The sequence below is a fragment of the Perna viridis genome, chromosome 7 (genome assembly GCF_037379345.1).
Source record: "Perna viridis isolate PV_CMFRI_1.1 ecotype Kerala chromosome 7, ASM3737934v1, whole genome shotgun sequence".
Classification (NCBI taxonomy): Eukaryota; Metazoa; Mollusca; class Bivalvia; order Mytilida; family Mytilidae; genus Perna; species Perna viridis.
In genome coordinates, this window is record NC_142451.1 from 36861569 (window position 1) to 36880540 (window position 18972).

Consider the following 18972-nt stretch of genomic DNA (forward strand, 5'->3'; position numbering starts at 1 on the left):
GTAGAAAATGATCAGCAAGTGGAGATGTCCAATTATGCATTCATAATTATAGTGAAAGATAGCAGAAATCATTTCTCGTTTGTTCATCTAGTTGTTATTTTTGATAAAAGGCCTAGACCTTAGATCCGAGATTTTAGCACAATAGAAAATATTCGAACGTTTTTCGTCCTGTAATGGATTCGTTATATTGCAAAGTTCTCCGAGTTTTCGGTATGTGACACATAGAAAAATAACAACTGTCAGAAAGATCAGATTTATTGTACAAATGAATAACTTGCATTTTAAACTTTAACATAAAACAATGTTTTGTAATTACAATTAAAGCCTATTTCTTATGAGTGCACATTATACTAGATTCATCTTTTTCTTTCTGTACGTTTTAAAAGCACCTTTTCTAAACCCATCATCGGAGATTCGAATACAAGGGAGGTAATAAAAGCTACACCAAATGACAATACAAGATGCCCAATAAACTCGTAAACCTAAAACGAAAAAAAAAATAACTACAATAACAAGTATTACAAATTCAACTTCACAGAAAAATGTAACGCCCGTGTGTGATTCTTTTTCAGGTTGCATACATATTGGATATAACATATCTACTTCTATAATATATTTCTCCTGTTTTATTGTTCCTTGGTTCACTTTATGCTTTGCAATAGGAAACAATAGTATGACATAATTTGGCCAAGAAAGAGTTGTCACGATATATTTCGAAGGAATAGCTATAGGATGCGTTGAAACTTTAACAATAAACAAATCTTCAAAAAAATGTCAAAAACATAATTTTTAAAGACGACAAAGCTTAGTTGTAATTTAAGAGGTCCAAATAAAACAATGAAAAAAATTATTCGTCTGTATTAAAGTTACGTTAAAAAATACTACTGTGTCAATAAAACGTATCACTCAATTGTGTCATACTTACAACCTCAGTGTCCGAAAAATGAATAGGCCTTTGTCTCCTTAAAATGAAGAAATATATAATTATTGGATGGACTAGGTAGGCGCAATATGTAAGTCGACTCAATGGTATAAATCCTTTCCATGAAAGTATAGTGTTGATAATCCCTGAAAAAAAGAGACATATTAGTGCCAGTAATCCCCAAAACAGAGATATAGTTCCAATAATCCCTTAAACAAAGACATTGTGTCGATAATCCCTGTAACAGAGACATAGTGTCAATAATCTCTAAAACAGAGACATAGTGTCGATAATCCCTGTAACAGAGACCGTGTCGATAATCCATAAAACAGAGACGTAGTGTTGATAATCCCTGTAAAAGAGGCAGAGTGCCAATAATCCCTAAGACAGAGACATAGTGTTAATAATCCCTGTAACAGAGACAGAGAGCCAATAATCCCTAAGACAGAGACACAGTGTTAATAATCCCTGTAACAGAGACATAGTGTCAATAATCCATAAAACAGAGACATAGTGTTGATAATCCCTGAATCATAGACATAATATTGATAAAAATCCCTCAAACACTGAGACATAGTGTCGATAATGCACAAAAAAGAGACATAGTTTCGATAACCTCTTGAACAGAGATATACATTGCAGTTTAGACAATTCTAAAACGTGGACGTAGGCCAATAATTCCCAAAGCGTGGACATAGTGTTGTTCATCCCTGAAACGGAGACATTGTACCGATAACCCCTTCTACCATACTATTTAAAATTGCACATAAAATCTGATAAAAACATTTAAATGGTAAAGAACTCAGCATATGTATACTGCATTCCAGTGCAGGAATGACTTGGTAACACAAATAAAGTATGTATATATATTAAAAAAAATAAGTTCTACTACCAAGAGGTCAAGCGCGGATTCATTTTGGGAACAATATTATATGCATGAAATCTTGGTTTTTCACAAATTCTACTCCAAAAAATTTGCCTCGCTATGTTCGGCTTTAAATTCTATTTACGTCCCATAACCTGACACCCTGGATCTGTCCTGAAGGTGATATATTGAATGATTTCAAGGTATTCGTTTGCAGATTTTGACAGTTCCGATAGAAAGAAAGGATAGTATTAGCATTTGTTTAGGCTTGCTTATAGTTCTAATCCCGCTAAACCAGACGATTTTGCTAAATTTCTAAATTGAGACCATCTTACCCCCATTTTCGGTCGCACATGCAAATATCACCCAGCATACACAGGTTCCCCACACAAATCTGTGTGTTGCGGTATAGAGCGACGCAACGTCGGTCGACAAGCGGTGTCCATTTACGTCTTCATGTAGACCATATAAAATTGTGCAAGCTAATGCAGTGAAGACAATCCAGGACAATAGATTAATATACTAAATAAAAATATAAATAAATAAGGTTATTATACTAGAAATCATGAACAAAATAAAATTTTATTGCGCCATATAGTAGGAAAAAACATATAAATGTTTTAGAATCAATTTTGCATTTGCAACTGTGAACAACTTTTTAAAAAATGTTATCGTCCAAAATGACATGGTTTTTACATACCCAAATTCGTCATTATTAAGTGCTGGAATTTAAAAGAACCGGGCAAAATTGAAAAATGGATCATGGTCAGAAAAGAAAACTTACGAAATTGACAATGTGAGTTCTTAGTGACAGTTCGTTCGTCTTAAATTAAATTGCAACGCAATGCATTTCATTTATAATTTATACCCCGAACTACTGACTTAAACATTTAATGAATGCCATTATTGCATTGCAAACCGTACTTTTAATAAAATTTCATCCACTGCACCATATAAAAGGATTGCAGTCATATTTCGTGGTTTACATGCAATACATAAAAATACCTTATTCAATCGGAATTTACACTCAGTTTTATAAAGTAGGTATCCGGTATACATTCCAATCAGATATGGACTTATTCTGTTCCAGGGTTTGACATATTCGTTGAAGAATTTCTGGCTGTTTCCCCTGTAATAAAATTATACACAAATCCGACCCAACCTGGCTCTTAATACAAACTTGACCTAACTTCATTGAATTCCTAAATTTTGCACAGGCTCGTAATACACATAAATGCTTCTGTATATTGAAAGTCTCCTGTCAGTTGGTGATGAAGTAAAAAATAGATGCTGCGTGCACAAATGTGAGCTAAAGTTGTCAATATCATAATGTACTTCGGAAGAAAATTTGGTCCAAACTAGGTTATTTCATAAATAAGAAACATTCTTTATAGTTTAAAATCTTATGGATTCAAATCAAAATATTTAAAAAATGGATTGTTACCAAAACGTTATTTTGTTTGGGATTATTTGAATCGCGGATTGCGGACCAATCGATATTAATGTCGTCACAGTACCAAAGCATGTAATACAAAATAACTTCGTTCGCTGTGCAATCAGAAAGCTTGTTACAAATCAAAACAAATAAAAATATGGCAAAAACATTAAAAATAACTTCAAATGAAATATTAACATTCTCGATCGACTCCTTTGATAGTCTCATTACTTTCACGTGTTTTGCTAAAACATTTTTGTACCGAAACATTTCCAAGCCTCTTCATAACCTGTAATTAAATTTCGTTTTTGATTTTTAAGTAGTTAAAAAGTAACATCAGTACGGTTAGTTACCCATCAAATATATTGGCGGGTAGGTCATCTTTAGCAGTGAGTATTCCACAGGCAACTGTACCGGCTATGAGAAATGAAAGTAGAACTCCAACTCCAGCAAGATGAAAACTTTAACAAAATATTAAGATTTTTATTAAGTACATGTAGCTTTCTACAACTATAAGTTAAAAAATTATATCTTCTAAATGTACACAGTTCTTCATATGTTTTGAAAACACATGAATAATTTATGTTTATAACATGTTTTTATATGTTTAGAACCTACATGAAAAACATTAAAAACATAATGTGTTGCTGAGTTACGATACCATTAAAAAATAAGCATGTAATGGTGTCCATATGTTTTCAATAAGATTACAGTTACAAAAAAGAGTTTGGATTTCATATAAGTTTGGAAAACATATAATTTCATGTATTTTTTGAAAGCACAAAACATACTTTTACCATACTGATATTAAACATATATTTCCAGGTGTTTTAAAACACATGAAAACATGCAATTTTTGCTGTGTAGAATGTAATAGTAACTCACAAGCAAGATACATGTACGGAGCTATTATACATGTAACAAACTTTCTTGCAACGTATCTAAAGGGTTCAATAGGAGAATTAAAAAAAAATGATAATAGTTCATTATTTTCATTTTTGCTTTTTGTAGTTCTGTATGGTAAAAAAAAAGTATCAAAAACATATCAAACTGACAAAGATGTAGAGAAGAAACTGAAGAAGGCATGTGGCCGAAACGTTTTTACTACAAAAAGTCAATAATATAAAAACGTATCATATAAAACAAGATCGTAAATTTTAGATTTTTTTTATGAAACCCAGACCTGAACTCAAATGCACAAGTCTTTGATTAAATGAAATATCAATTTAATTCTCTACTGTAATTTCTATGCATGTGTAGACAAAAGGACATCGAGACGGACGGGCAGACAATGTGATTCATATACATAAAACTTTGTGTCTTTATTTTCGAGGCGTACGATATATACCTTCCCTACAAGTTCCGTCCCATATTGAATGTACTGTAAATGTTTGTGGTCTAGTAATTTTCGCATCTTTCTAATTGGACAGATAAATGCGAAAAATAGTGAACACAAAATCGCTTATAATTCTTTTCGACTTGATAGAATCTGTGAAAAAAAAAACAAATCCATTAACAGTACTCACTGGTATAGAGGTAGAATGATTAAAGGACTAATAATATAGAACTGCATATCGTTCGCCAAATACCATGACCAGCCCATACACTAAAAGAAAAAATATTTATAACAAGTTAAGAGTCATTCCGTGTAAGAATCGGGCAATGAGTGGCACGTCATTTTTTCTCAACTTGGTCTCTTTGCCTCAAACATATTCAAACACATTTAGAAAACAACTGAAAAGCTATTTAAATTTATCCTGAAGCATTGGTGACATAGATATTTTATATTGCTTATATAAGGGAATAGTTCAGAAAATTTTTCCCTCCATTTTCTATAGTGCATTTCAACTAAATTTGGCCTATCAATATCTTAAAAAAGGCAAACTCTACAAACACTTTGACGGTAATTTCTTGAGGTTATGAGGTATAAATACTTTTACAATGCAATAAAATCGCTGTCTATTCTTTTCTTCATGTGCCAACCCTTATACACATTTTGCCTGATTCTTAGACGGAGAAGTACTTAAGTCAAAACATTAAATGCCTAGCTTACTAAATATGAAAGAAGATCTCTCGTTTTTTTTCAGTTGGAATCTTTTTCAAGCATATGATAATTATTTACTACGTTTATTTACCTGTCTTTCATTCTGTATATATAGAATAACACATAGGTTTTTACTCGAGGGTTGCCTGATATTGACATTTTAACACATACAGAGAACCCCGTATCGTACTGAAAAAGGACATAAATAAAAACAAAATCAGTTTGATTTACTTTACAAGACCATACACCGTACCATGTCATAGCCTTCAACAAACAAATTATTGACATATAGGATGTTACGGTGCCATGAGTGTTTACAATAGTTGACTTCTGGTCCGTCTCGCTGCCATATAGGACCTTTCCCGATGTACGGAAAGAGGGAAACGTACGTCACCAGTATCAACATATACGGTGGAGTGAGTCTGAAAAGTAAATGTTTATGTTTGAAATGTGCACTTTTCATTAAAAGTAATTGAAAGTTTGAATTGTAGACATAAATATCAATAATTGGAAAAAAAAATCGGAAGCGTTAGTTTCTCCATTTTATAGAAAGTCTCTACTATATATAAAGAGTCTAATTAAAGTTAGCCCCTCTGATTTTTATTTGTTTTACGAACAGGAATAAATCGTAAGGTCTAGTAAAACATTTTAAGTTTGGACAATCTACCTACTATTCCAAACCCAGTCTATTTTAAATTGAGTCAATAAGTAAATATCAGTCTTTATAAAAAAAATAGACAGAAGGTGATTCGTGCATGTCAAAAACCCACCGAACTTAGTTTTTATTTCTTGTTCAGAAACAGTTAGCGATCACATAACCAGTTATAGTTTTTCATTTGGATGTTGCCCTATTAAGATAAAAATTATATAGATTGTACATGAAATTTGCACTCTCCTGGAGTCATCGTTCTTGATTTTGTTTCATTTGGTTAATTTTAGTGGGAGATAAATGTATGATTTTCTAAAAAGCGCAAATCTGAATGCAGAAATGATTATTGTTATATGACTGTGTAGCATATATAGAGTGAAAAAGCATCGTTTGTTTGGTGTTTTTTTTTTCTATACCATGAATCACTTTATCATTGGTACTGTATGAATTTTATGTGGACTGGTATTTAATAATCATTCCTTCCTTTTAGACACTGCCTTATGATCTAAAGCGTCTCAATCCTACTTTTTGTTCAAACTGGTACCTTTCTTACATGTAACAATCAATCAGATTTCTACTTTCATGATTGTGGAAACATTATTAAAAAGGAAATCTTGAAGAATCAGAAAGGGTCATCTGAACAGATAGTGGTATATATTTATGCGACGAATCAGTAGATCTCATTTTAAGTGAATGTTCTATACTTCGGCTATACATTTTAGATGTACTGAATTTAAACAATATATATGTATATATATACATGTATAACTAGCTTCCTTGTTGAAACTCCATAGTACACGTGTGTGATATCTTTCTTCTTGATCAGTCGGATCTTTATTATGCTTAACACGGAAGCAGTAGTCCACAGGTAGGCATTCCACCTCGACAGGACACAGTATTCCGACCCGAGCCAACCACTCGCTATTCTTTCCCTTATATGCCGCTTGCTTGGCGGTGAAGCAATGACTGCCAAGTCTTTGGTTTGACTCGACCAACGACCTCCCGCACTCGAGGCAAGCACGCTAACCTGAGATCACTGGTGCGATTCTCGACACAAGGTTAACGACTGTATGATGTAATAAGTTTTTTTGTTGTAACTGTTTTTACAGGACATTTTAACAATGTTGATAGTGTTGCAGAGAAGTTTGCCGTATTTCATTTTCAATTCATTTTGCAAGCAAAAGTATAAATGAAGTAAACTTAGACAATTACCTCCAAAATCGATGGAAATAGAACATCAGCCAATTCATTCTACCGTCTTTGGATTTTAGTTCCTTCATTACCAAGTATGTTAGCAGCAGACCACTGAAAGGAGAAACGCATCTAGTAATCACAGGTTACAAATGATTTGTTTTCGTTTCTAGATAGGTCAGTATACTGGTGTCAAAAACAAGTCTCGAATGAATTCAGAAAGTAGGAGAAAGCTGAGTTATCTTGAAGTTCATAATGTGTAAAAATATAGCAACATATTTAGCATCTTGCATCTGGCCTGAAATTCTGTAGTTATGAAGATCAGGTATAATTCCTCGGTTCGTCATGATTTTCCGCATTCATTCTGAATACAGATGTTAGAAATTCCGAAAACTGTTTTAGTATAGTTCTACCAAAAATAAAATTTAGTGTAAAAGAGCTAGTGTCTGGCGATTCTAGGATAGAACTACCAGACTCAGCTGAAGAGTATAGAATTATGTGAAACATAACTAATGTAGAACTCACAGATATTGTTTTGCCAGAAATAGTTCAGACACGTGTGTACTATGTAGATTCTAACTTTTAGAAGCGGTTCTTAGATATAGACTTACCTCAAGGCAAAAAACGTATCTACAGCAGGGAAAGCGTTATATATAGGACCAAATGATATTCTGCTAAGCCTGTCTTGCAACCATTGTGTGGAGTTATCTTAAAAGGAAATATATTTTCGTGATGAGAAGGATCTTAAGAAAGTCGATTGAATAAAAAACAGTCATTGTTTATTGTTAATGTTAGAAAGTAATAATTCAGCACTTTCAATAAAAACAGATTGAACTGTCACTTCCTGTGGTGTTAATCTGCATTGGACACTTTAGATATATGTACAGTTCCTTACGAAATTCAAACAAAGTGGGAATCTTGGTTCCACCTTTTCTATTTTCTGGGTCGGAGACCTCCTTTTCAAAATTTCTGGACCAACCCATGGCAGACAATAGACAAAAGGGGTACATTTACAGTAAGTTAATATACTTGGTTGTTAAAATTTAATTTCTATCTGAATACTGGGGAATGAGTAAGAGTTGTTTCCCTTGAAATGTAAGGTAACGTTCAATAAAACAAAAAAGCATACTGGATACTTACCTACACTGTTATATTGTATGGCAAATATCAAAGTATGGCCGAGTATAACCCAAGTCATCGTTATAAAACGGATGCCATTAATAGATGTTAAAGTGCCCGCTCCCTGTTGGGTACTCAATATTTTGCTAATGTTCGTATACAGGGAGAAAGAAAGCACCAATTTGCCGGCTATACCTTAAATAAACAAGAAATTATGATACTGAATAATAAAAATAAAACAAAACAGAGGTCCACGAGAAATCAATGTCCACTTATCATTTCTTTCATATAATTAAATATTTCTCGAAAAAGCAGTAACGAAGTCAAGAATTACTTAGACTGGTAGATTGGTCCTTGATCCGAAATAGTCCTGATACGGCAGGAATTTGTTAATGACAAAAGTGTCATGTCAGTCTTGCGCTTCCGCTGCAGAATTCTGTGCCTTTTCTTCTTCGATGCTTTCATAATTATTTATAATAAATTTGTGAATTTAAAAAAGTTTTAAAGAGGCAGGAATTACGAAGTTAAAAATGTTGCAGATTAAACAGGTTTAAAAGAGTAATAAAGGGAACCAAGATTATAGCAGAAATTAAAAGAATGTAATCCAGGGACAAATACCAAACATGGAAGACAGACATATAAAATAAAGAACATAAAGTAACCAAAATAATACATACAAAGTAACAAAGGTAAATGAGCAACTCGGACTCCACCAAAAACTAGGAGCATGGACCAGGTGCATAGGTAGGTTAAGCGTCCTCTGCATTTCTAGAAACACCTACCGAGTTACCATAAAAAGTCAAGTTCAGGGTAGACGAAAGAGGGAAGGAAAACTATGACGCGTTTAACAAAACAGTTTCCCAAATACATGAAATATGCTATGAAGACAACCTATTCAATAAAATACCAAAATAAAATACTACTAACACATGTATATAATCAATACACCAAAACAAAGAAATACATTGAGGTAACGAGATTGAGTTATCCCTCTTCGTACTAGCCAGTAAATCATGAACACATCCGCCTCTGAAGTTTTCAGTGTCGGAGTCGTCAAAGAGGTATCCCAAACCTTTCGGGTACAATCACCATGAAGCTTTGATATAAAACAAATGGCGGCCGATAAATAGGTTCTTGCTTGTCGTCGATTCAAAATGCTTTCACTTTCAAGGAGAAGTTTATTCATGTGACCATCATGGCAGCAAGGGATTTCACTGCTACGTATATTTCAATTAAAGGATAGACAAATTGAAAAAAAAAATGCGCGTTTTCATTATACATAGTATTTTGCGTTATTACGCGAAAGTTTCATTTTCGTACACTATGTAAATCTACGCATAAGTTTCGCGTTATGTCGCAAATGTTTCGCGTTATTACGTGTAAGTTCCGCTTTATAACGCAAAAAAACTTTTTTAGTCTACGAAAATGAGCTCAATGGACTTTCTTTTCTGTCAAAAAGTTTAAAAATTGACGAGAGTGATGAATCATTTATGGAAGTGGAGGTGCAACGAATAGGGTTTCACGGTGGCCTAGAAGATCAAAATTTAAATTTAAAACTTGCATGATTTTTTGTGGAAGTGAAATATAATTATACCTGGCTCACTTGAATTGACTTTTCTTGTATTTATTAACGGCTCATTTTCGCCGTTGTGTATAATAGGCTCGGTATCTCCAATTTTGGACCTGCTTGGCCTTTGCACGACTAGCACGTCATATATTGTCCCAATAACAATGAGAACCATAAAAACACATAAAACAACGCTAAAATACAAACAAAGATGACAAAATGTTTGTGAATCATAAATACATATACTAGAAGACAATTTTAATACGGCATTTAAATTGAAAAATCAGCAAACTATTTTGTCTCGTATTTTTTTCTTTTATTGAGCGTTTCGTCTCAAGTCCGTCAATGATAGTGTGAAAATTAAGACTACCGAACATATTGCTTTAAAAAGGACGACATGATTCAATGTCATCTTTGAGAATGAATTGCACGAAAAGAAAGCTGTTTCGCATTATCAAATACAATATAAAGTTCGGTGGAATAAACTATCCCCGACCGAAATAAACTATTCCTGTCATAATTTTAATCAAATCGCGTGGTTCAGTTTTTTTACCTACATATTGGCATTTATCGAAACTCCTTTAAACCTCTTTAATTTGATAATTAATCTCGTTTTGGTTTTTCTTTGTAAATACAAAATATAAGAAAGACATCTTACAGAAATTTAACCGTCAAATATGTAGCTGTGAGTTACCCACAGGAAACTTCATGTGTAAACGTGAAAGGCAGAGTAGATCCGATAGGTAGCTTGTTGATTTTAAAGCAACGTCAAACCAATCGCAATTACTCGGCCATTTCCCCTAAACTTAAAATAAAGAGAAAGTCTGAGGAGATCCGATTGACTGGAAATGCATGTGGTCCAGAGGGAGTGTGGATCCCAAGCACATCCGCTGGATCAGCCATTACTTACATCACAATAGTTGCTCTTGTATCCAGTGGTATATCGGGATCTTGACACGTCACAGAAACAACCTTGGATGAAACTACAAAAAATTATAGTAATATATGTGCTTAAAAAATATGTACAAGTGTTTTTTTTTCTAGAACAGCACCAATTTACCATTTACCAAAAGTAAATTCACAATACGAAATATAACCTGAAATACTCCTACAGAAACAGAAAGTTGACACCATTAAGTCCAACTTGTATCATAAAACGCTGCGTTTCTTAAATTTCTTTTTACTTTTTATAATTTATAGGTGTGTTTTTAGATTAATTCAAGTCTGTAAAAATTTTGTTAAGATTGTGAGAGTAAAGGGCAATAGCCTAGAATTGTCTCTTTAAAATAGTTTTGACCAGACTCTCCCCATTTTTAAATTTCTAGATCCACCCCAGATTTGGTTTTAGTAAAAGATTTATTACGGAATAACGTTTTGTTTTCCTTGTTACCGTGGAATATAACATGTAGGCCTTGTGTCTGTCATGTGTAAGTCTTGGAGTGCAAAAAAGCCATGGTTCACTACTGCAGATTGCAATGTGTTATCTTACTCATTCGTGCACAGTGTGTAACTGTTACTTGCAGTACTAGCATAAATTGCACATCTTTTTACCCAAACAGTTGAACAAATTGTTAAAGTCTAAAATTGCTAGTAAAGAGAAGTTACATAAAAGAGATCACTTATTTGTTCAAAATTCAAAAGGCCCTTTTGTCTTAACCGCGAGATAGTGTTGTGCATGCTTAATATATGTACTTCATGAAAACCTCATTGACACATATACAGGTATTCAAAATTAAATGGTCACTAACTACCAAGTTAGAAAATCTAGATCTCGAGGATGATGTGCAACCTCCAGCATAGCCAAGAGAAAAGATTAGCCTTGCAGGAAACAGCCAAAACAACTTGATTGATTATCAACACTTAGTCTAATTAAACCAAGTCCCTAAAATAAACGCCCAGAACAACCCTTGCTAATAAACCCCTCGAAGATGTCAGCAAGTTCACCTATCTTGGCAGTATTGTTTTAAAAAACGGTGGCGCTGACGAGGACCTCAAGGCGATACTTGGAAAATGTAACATTAAAACAAATCGGGAGAAGCAAAACATCAGCTAAAAAAACAAAACAAAACAAAACAAAAACAGAATATTTTAAGACCAACGTGAGTCCGTACTTCTTTATGGATCTGAGGCATGGAAACACTGGAGGCATACAAAGAAACTGAATATCTCCATTTCTTCATCAACAAATGTCTGAGACAGATCCTTCAAATCAAATGGCAAGAAAACGTCACAAATGTAGATTTTGGGAGCGTATTGGAAAAATTCCTTAAACAGATACCATCAAGAATCGGAAATGGCGGTGGTTCGGAGGAATCTTAAGTCGTCCACATAATAACTTCCCGAAACAATCTCTAGAATGGAATCCTCAAGGCAAGATTAGGAAGGGACGACAGACAACCACCTAGAGGCGGACGATTGATACAGAGCTGATGTCATGCAACCTGTCATGGGGAGAGGCAAAGAGATCAGTTATATACTGACATAGATGGAGGACTGTTGTAGGAGCCCTTCGTTCCACTAGGGGTTTACAGAAATAGGTCATAGGTCAGACAATCCTTAGCATTGCTGGATTACCCGAATTAAGTCCTTCCTTGCAGAAATTCATGTCATGTCACGCATGATCGTCAACTAGCAACTGCAGTCAATGATAATTGATGATGATATCATTAAGCTTTAAATTTATGCTTATGACTCTTAAGTCTTTGACTGATCAACTTCGCTAGCCGCGACATACCTGATTTTATTAAATTAGTGCTATCTATATCACTACAGCCATTAGGTAAACAGAATCCGATATAAAGTAATGCCTGCAATAAGATAAAAAAAATAAACGAATATATATACACATAACATCAAGTTGTATCCAAAAATGGATTTTATTTGTACAAAACCTCTTCTAACTCAGTTATTTGACTTTGCAGACACAAATGTAAAGTACTATGTATACCGTTTTGAGGCAACCGATATATACATATATGGTCACAATGAAAGAGTAAAAACGTACTTATTTCATTCATTCTGGCCTGAGCTCTTAATGAAGAGTAATTATAATTATCAAAATCACTGAACTGATAAAATCTAGGCAGTAGTCAAAAGGAAAAGTCAATTTAGGGAAAATTCGTATAACAAATGTCAATATCAGACTAAAAACTGGAAAGTTGGAAACCACCGCAAACAGGCGCGTAGCTGCCGTTAGGCAAAAAAGCTTTTGCCTGCACTTAATTTTGCCATTTTTTTTAAAAATACATCCAGGAGAGGCATAAATGATGCTCTAAAACGCTATCTCCGTGGAGCGCTTGGGGGGGGGGGGTGCTTTGCCTCCCTGAACCTGCTGGGGGCCTTAAGCGGCCTCCAGATGCCCTGCCGTAATTTTGCCTACACTTCAATTTGGCCTCAGTTACGCGCCTGGCAAAAGTCCTGACTTAGTACATACATTCCAAAATGGAAGGTGGGTAAAACCAGGTTTTACAGTGCTAAACGTCCCGCTATCATTACCGTTCATTATTTCCAGAATACTAAGACACAAATGGGCAGCATAACATTGCCACCAATCAAAATCGTTAAAATTGACACAGTCACCTTTTCAAGGATTTGAACTTGCGTATGAATTTTGTTTGATAAATTTTCTTATATAGGACTCGATTGATCAGTTGTTCCCTCGTTACTATGTTTCAAAATCATAGTTTACAATAACATTATATGAAATTGTCAATTTTGTAATTGTGGATGTTCTATATACACTAATAATTTCATGAATGGTAATGTAACCTCTTTAAAAATCTGTTTGTTTTAGTTTCCATAGAAAGTCCCGAACGGGTGAAGGGGTCCGAGCTCCACTTATACAGTAAACATTGAAAAAAATAATTGAAGTGGATCAACAAAAGCCACTCCCCCCATTTCGGAAATTCTTAATCCGTCACTGGGTCACGACCAATAGATACATGCTACAGTTTGTTTATTAAATGTATAGAATATTTACACAATACATATCATTCATCGTTTGCATTTTCTGAAACCATTCATTCAAGTACTTACTATACCAACTGTCATTGTTGCTGAACAATATTTGCCTTTGATATTGTACGGAATTCCATTAAAAACCGTTTTGTTTTCGATTGCTACACACTCATCGTAGTCTCCGACCCACGTGACGACAGGAATAGCACCAAGAATATTCGAGCCAGGTTTACCCATTGCATCCAACACTGTTAAACACGAATAGCAAAATACAATGTATATTCTGAGAGCAAACCAAATTTAGACGGGAAAGTTCCAATGAACCTAAAAGTATATTATACATTTAAATAAAATTGAAGTTTAGGTTTAGAATGAAATTAAATAATTATGGAAAATTTTGACAATAAAATTCATAGATTAATTCATCATTAATGATAATGGTGATTACCATCAGAAACGATTAAATTCAACTTCATATCAAACCAATAAAACATCTGAAAATATCAAATACCGAGCATCTTTTTATATTGTATTTTATGTACCGGGGGGGGGGGGGTCAGGGGAGGATGTAATGGTAGTTCGCCCCCCCACTTTTCGAAGGAAAAAAGAACAACAACAAAAAACTATTGTAATCTGCTAAATATTGTCTTGAATATGACAATTTATCATATCTATTCATTAAATATGTCACAATCTGGTTTCCTTTTAAACTGATACATGTACTCGTAATTACACACCCCCTTCATATAACCCCGGATCCGCCCCTGTGTACACGATCGATGTACGATTAATGGATCAATAACTAGAACGAATCAGATTGATCTCCTGAATGAGACGTGATGAGGTAGTAGTACAAAACTTGTTTAAAAAGTACAATGGCTTTGACTATTATTCAACGAACACTTACATGTACATATTGTACCTGCAGAGCTCCATAAACTGGATATAATTTGTCTGCTTGTTAAATTACTGCTTTTAATGAATCAAAATTGTCCTGAAAATTGATCTTTCAAAAATATTTATTGACTTAATGAACTAGACAAACATGATTTAACTTCATCTGTAATTACTCTCCTATTATTTTCGAACATTTATTACCGAAAGTACTTTTGTGTGCATTTCATTGGACCTAACATGCGGCATAGGAATAGAAGGTTTCGGGGGGGGGGGTGAGGGGCACTAATCGTTTACGGAAATCCAGACATCGGGTCATGGACACAAAATAATATTTATAATTTTTATGATGTATAAGGTTTTGGGTACAGTAGCAATATATTGTCATAATTCATAATTAAACACTATTACAATTCTTTACCAAGTTGACTGATTTCAGAAAGTATATGTTATAACGTTATAAAATGTGATAAAAGACGCAGGTTGATACGACCGCGGTATAGACATCCGAGCTTGATACAGCTCTTAAGTTTGATTGTGAATCAACATATATACAACCAAACATGATATTTGAATAGAACGAATGCGACCAAAGAACTGTAAAATATTAGAAAAGACGGATTCAAATCGTGGGTTCAGTTGTTATGATTTTTTCATGGCAAGAAATCAATGCTATTTGACCCCTTGTTTTCAGTGTTAGAAATACATATGAATGTGTCTGTGATTTAGCTAGATGTACTGATGAACATCACCATAACTACTGTTTTCTTTAGTAACATGTACGTGCATACAAGTAACAATATATTTATACTAACTCCGTAAAGACCATTGCTGTCTTTCGGAAATTCCACTAATCAAAGCCTCTGTTTGATTTATACATAGTTCTGTAACTTCCAGTGGAACTGGAGTAGAGACTGTTGCATGCGGTTCTGTCGTCACTTCCGGTGGAACTGAAATAATCTCTGTAAAATTTGTCTGAACTGTCGTAAGGTCCGTAACGTTGGTATTTGTAATTGTCCTGGTATTTGACAAAGTCGCTTGTACGAGTATTTGCCCGTCACTTGAACTCCGGAATGAAAATGACTGTTGGTCCGTGTCTGAAGTGACGCTGAAGCTCCTGATGAAATTTTCCCATGGAAGTTTCTCAAACTTAGTTGTTCTAGAACTAAATTTTACTGCTATTTCGTCTATTTGTTGAATTAACAAATCCAAACTTTCACGAGATGAATCTGAACTTGTGAATTTGGTCTTCTCGAAATGAAACATATCAGAGTACACAAGTTTTGTATCGCTTTGGACAATAATAGTCTTGAACAGAACACAACAAAAAAATATTTTTTTAGAGTATTCCATGACTACGTCACATTGAACATGAAATATATTGTTTGCAAATAAAACATCGTTTTTTATCCTTTCAAATCAGTAATGATCATTACACAATGCGTCAGAATATTGTGTTGGAATACATGTACTTACTAGATAATGAATTTGATTATTGTGTGTTTATAAAGTAGTATCACTAACCTTTAGTTTTTAATCAGTTAATACAGTGTGAAAAACTAGAATGAAATTAGAATAATACAGACGATGGAAAGGGAAATTTTCAACTATATAGTTAGGAATCTACATAACAATTCACATTCAAAGCCGGTGATAACCGCCAAGTGGTCATTCAATTTCTGCAAAATATTTCCCGCCATTTTACTTAAGGTTCTGCTAAAGTCAATACATTTATTTCTGGGACATTCCCTACATACAAAGTAACAAAAAGCAAATGAGCAACTCGGACTCCACTAAAAAACTGGGAGCATGGAACAAGTGCACCGGTAGGGTAAGCGTCCTCAGCTTTTCTAGAACCACCCGCCGAGTTGCTCATAAAAAGTCGTCCGGTTAGACGAAAGAGGAAAGGAAAACTATGACACGTTGAACAAATCAGTTTTCATGGCGCAGATGGATACACCGTAACGATCCGCGAGTTCATGATGACGACCATAAAACTTCTGTAGTGATGACTTCAATCTTGTAGCAACATAACCCTGTTCCAGAAGCGATACAAAAAGTCTGCGTAGTTTCGGCAAGCTCTGGCATAACGTATGAGTTGTGATATGAACACTTCATACGCAGGTGCTGAAGGGATATTGCCACCAACTGAAGAGAAAGTTGACAGTTCTGAATGAAAAGTCATCACCTTTGTCGTAAATTTTGGACAATAGTTTTCCTTTACCGTCGATTTCTAAGTGTAGGTCAAGATATGTGGCTGACTTCACAGTGTCTGCAGTATCCTTTATCTTAAGTTCTTTGGAGTAGATGCGATGTATCAAATCCCCAAAATTAAGATTGTTTAAAGATAATACGTCATCTATATTGCTGAAACTGAGATTAAACGATATTCTTTCTTTCGGATCAGATCAGCCATAAAGTCAGCCTCACAAGAGTGAAGGAGAAGGTCAGCAAGTAGAGGAGCACAATTTGTTATCACTGGAATGCCGACCCTTTATTGAAAAACGCGTCCATAGCACTGGACAAAAATGTTTAAAAAATTCCAGCATTTTGTAAACACCTTCTTCTGTATATTCTTTACCAAGTTGACTGATTTCAGAAAGTATATGTTATAACGTTATAAAATGTGATAAAAGACGCAGGTTGATACGACCGCGGTATAGACATCCGAGCTTGATACAGCTCTTAAGTTTGATTGTGAATCAACATATATACAACCAAACATAATATTTGAATAGAACGAATGCGACCAAAGAACTGTAAAATATTAGAAAAGACGGATTCAAATCGTGGGTTCAGTTGTTATGATTTTTTCATGGCAAGAAATCAATGCTATTTGACCCCGTGTTTTCAGTGTTAGAAATACATATGAATGTGTCTGTGATTTAGCTATATGTATTGATGAACATCACCATAACTACTGTTTTCTTTAGTAACATGTACGTGCATACACAATATATTTATACTAACTCCGTAAAGACCATTGCTGTCTTTCGGAAATTCCACTAATCAAAGCCTCTGTTTGATTTATACATAGTTCTGTAACTTCCAGTTGAACTGGAGTAGAGACTGTTGCATGCGGTTCTGTCGTCACTTCCGGTGGAACTGTTAAAATCTCTGTAAAATTTGTCTGAACTGTCGTAATATCCGTAACGTTGGTATTTGTAATTGTCGTGGTATTTGGAAGATTATTTGGAATTATTTCTTACAAAGTATGAGGAATCTCTCTACCAAGAACTATATATTTATATCTAGGTGTACCATTTTGTCGGAAAAACAATGATGTATAATGTTTTTTAGTCGGGATTTTAAGTGAATATGGGGAATAGAAGTATACAGTGTTGAAAAATCATAGGTTTTAATGCTATTATATTCTGATAATAGTCTTGAACTGATTGACTGCAATATTAATTTTAAAGGATTGATTTTACAATGATCATAGCGTTACCATAACTGAGGTAACCTAAAAAAATAGTTTGCAATGCCGCTAACCGATATCTAAACAAACCAGGGACTATACCTGATTTTTATAAGTAAATATATTCACATTTGAGTGGGATTGTCGAAATAATAATTTAAAAGGAGCACGTTACTTGTCTCAGATCATTAACCATATTTCCACAATAGTCTTTCTTCTCCCGCATCGTGTGTATATGTCTTAGATGTGTGCATGTCAAGCTAGTCGATCATTTAAACATACGAACGATTTTTTTACGAAACAAATCATTGGGTTGATTGATACGTAACCTTTTTATTTAGTTTTTATATGCACCATTAGAAACACGTTTCACAGATAACTGTCCAGATACACGAGAGTAGTGGCTCTGAATTGGTAAGATTACAATTATTACAAAATTGTGGACTCTTATATTACTACTTTTTCTCCGTTTTAGAAAGCATTTTGCTAAATTTCAGTACACTGATTTGCTTGAACTACAGCACTACATGATAAGATTGGTATAGTCTAGAAGACAAATAATTTTATTTGAAGTATTATGGCATGTGCTAAATACTTAGATCCTTATCTTTTCACGTTGTAATTTTGAAAATAAATCTTATATCTCACTTTGGAGAATCCTACCAGACAGTTAACCTATTGTAAATGAGGAGCAAAAAAAATGAATTTAAGACAACTTAAATGATTTGATACCAACATCTTGCAAAATTTGTATGCAGGGATAATTATTGAAAATGATCATTGATATAAGGTCTTTTAGTCTCGTTCTAGTTTCATTTTCCAGAATTTCCGATATAGAACGTATATCCAAACACCGATCTGCATTTTATTGCTAACTTCCTGGACCTTGGAAGGCTGTGTTACAATACAAA

At 34.1% G+C, this 18972-nt stretch overlaps 1 protein-coding gene across 4 annotated transcripts; it reads right to left on the reverse strand.

Annotated features, from left to right (window-relative positions):
• Positions 1–242: 242 nt before the first annotated feature.
• On the reverse strand, positions 243–16129 carry LOC148612523 (nose resistant to fluoxetine protein 6-like). 4 transcript variants are annotated; one of them, XM_088594057.1, is made up of 15 exons: positions 15459–16129; positions 13828–13997; positions 12527–12599; positions 10703–10775; positions 9820–9986; positions 8247–8420; positions 7718–7814; positions 7128–7220; positions 5520–5688; positions 4749–4828; positions 3576–3683; positions 2793–2916; positions 2123–2309; positions 926–962; positions 243–482 (listed from the first exon to the last, which is right to left on the reverse strand). In XM_088594057.1, exons 1-15 carry the CDS (start codon positions 15994–15996, stop codon positions 440–442), a joined length of 2133 nt encoding a protein of 710 aa, XP_088450183.1. In that variant the 5' UTR covers positions 15997–16129; the 3' UTR covers positions 243–439. The 4 variants fall into 4 exon arrangements, with proteins under 4 accessions (XP_088450183.1, XP_088450182.1, XP_088450181.1 ...); XM_088594056.1 differs by having other exon boundaries at positions 926–1068; positions 9829–9986; positions 15459–16128; XM_088594055.1 differs by having other exon boundaries at positions 926–1068; positions 15459–16128.
• Positions 16130–18972: the final 2843 nt, after the last annotated feature.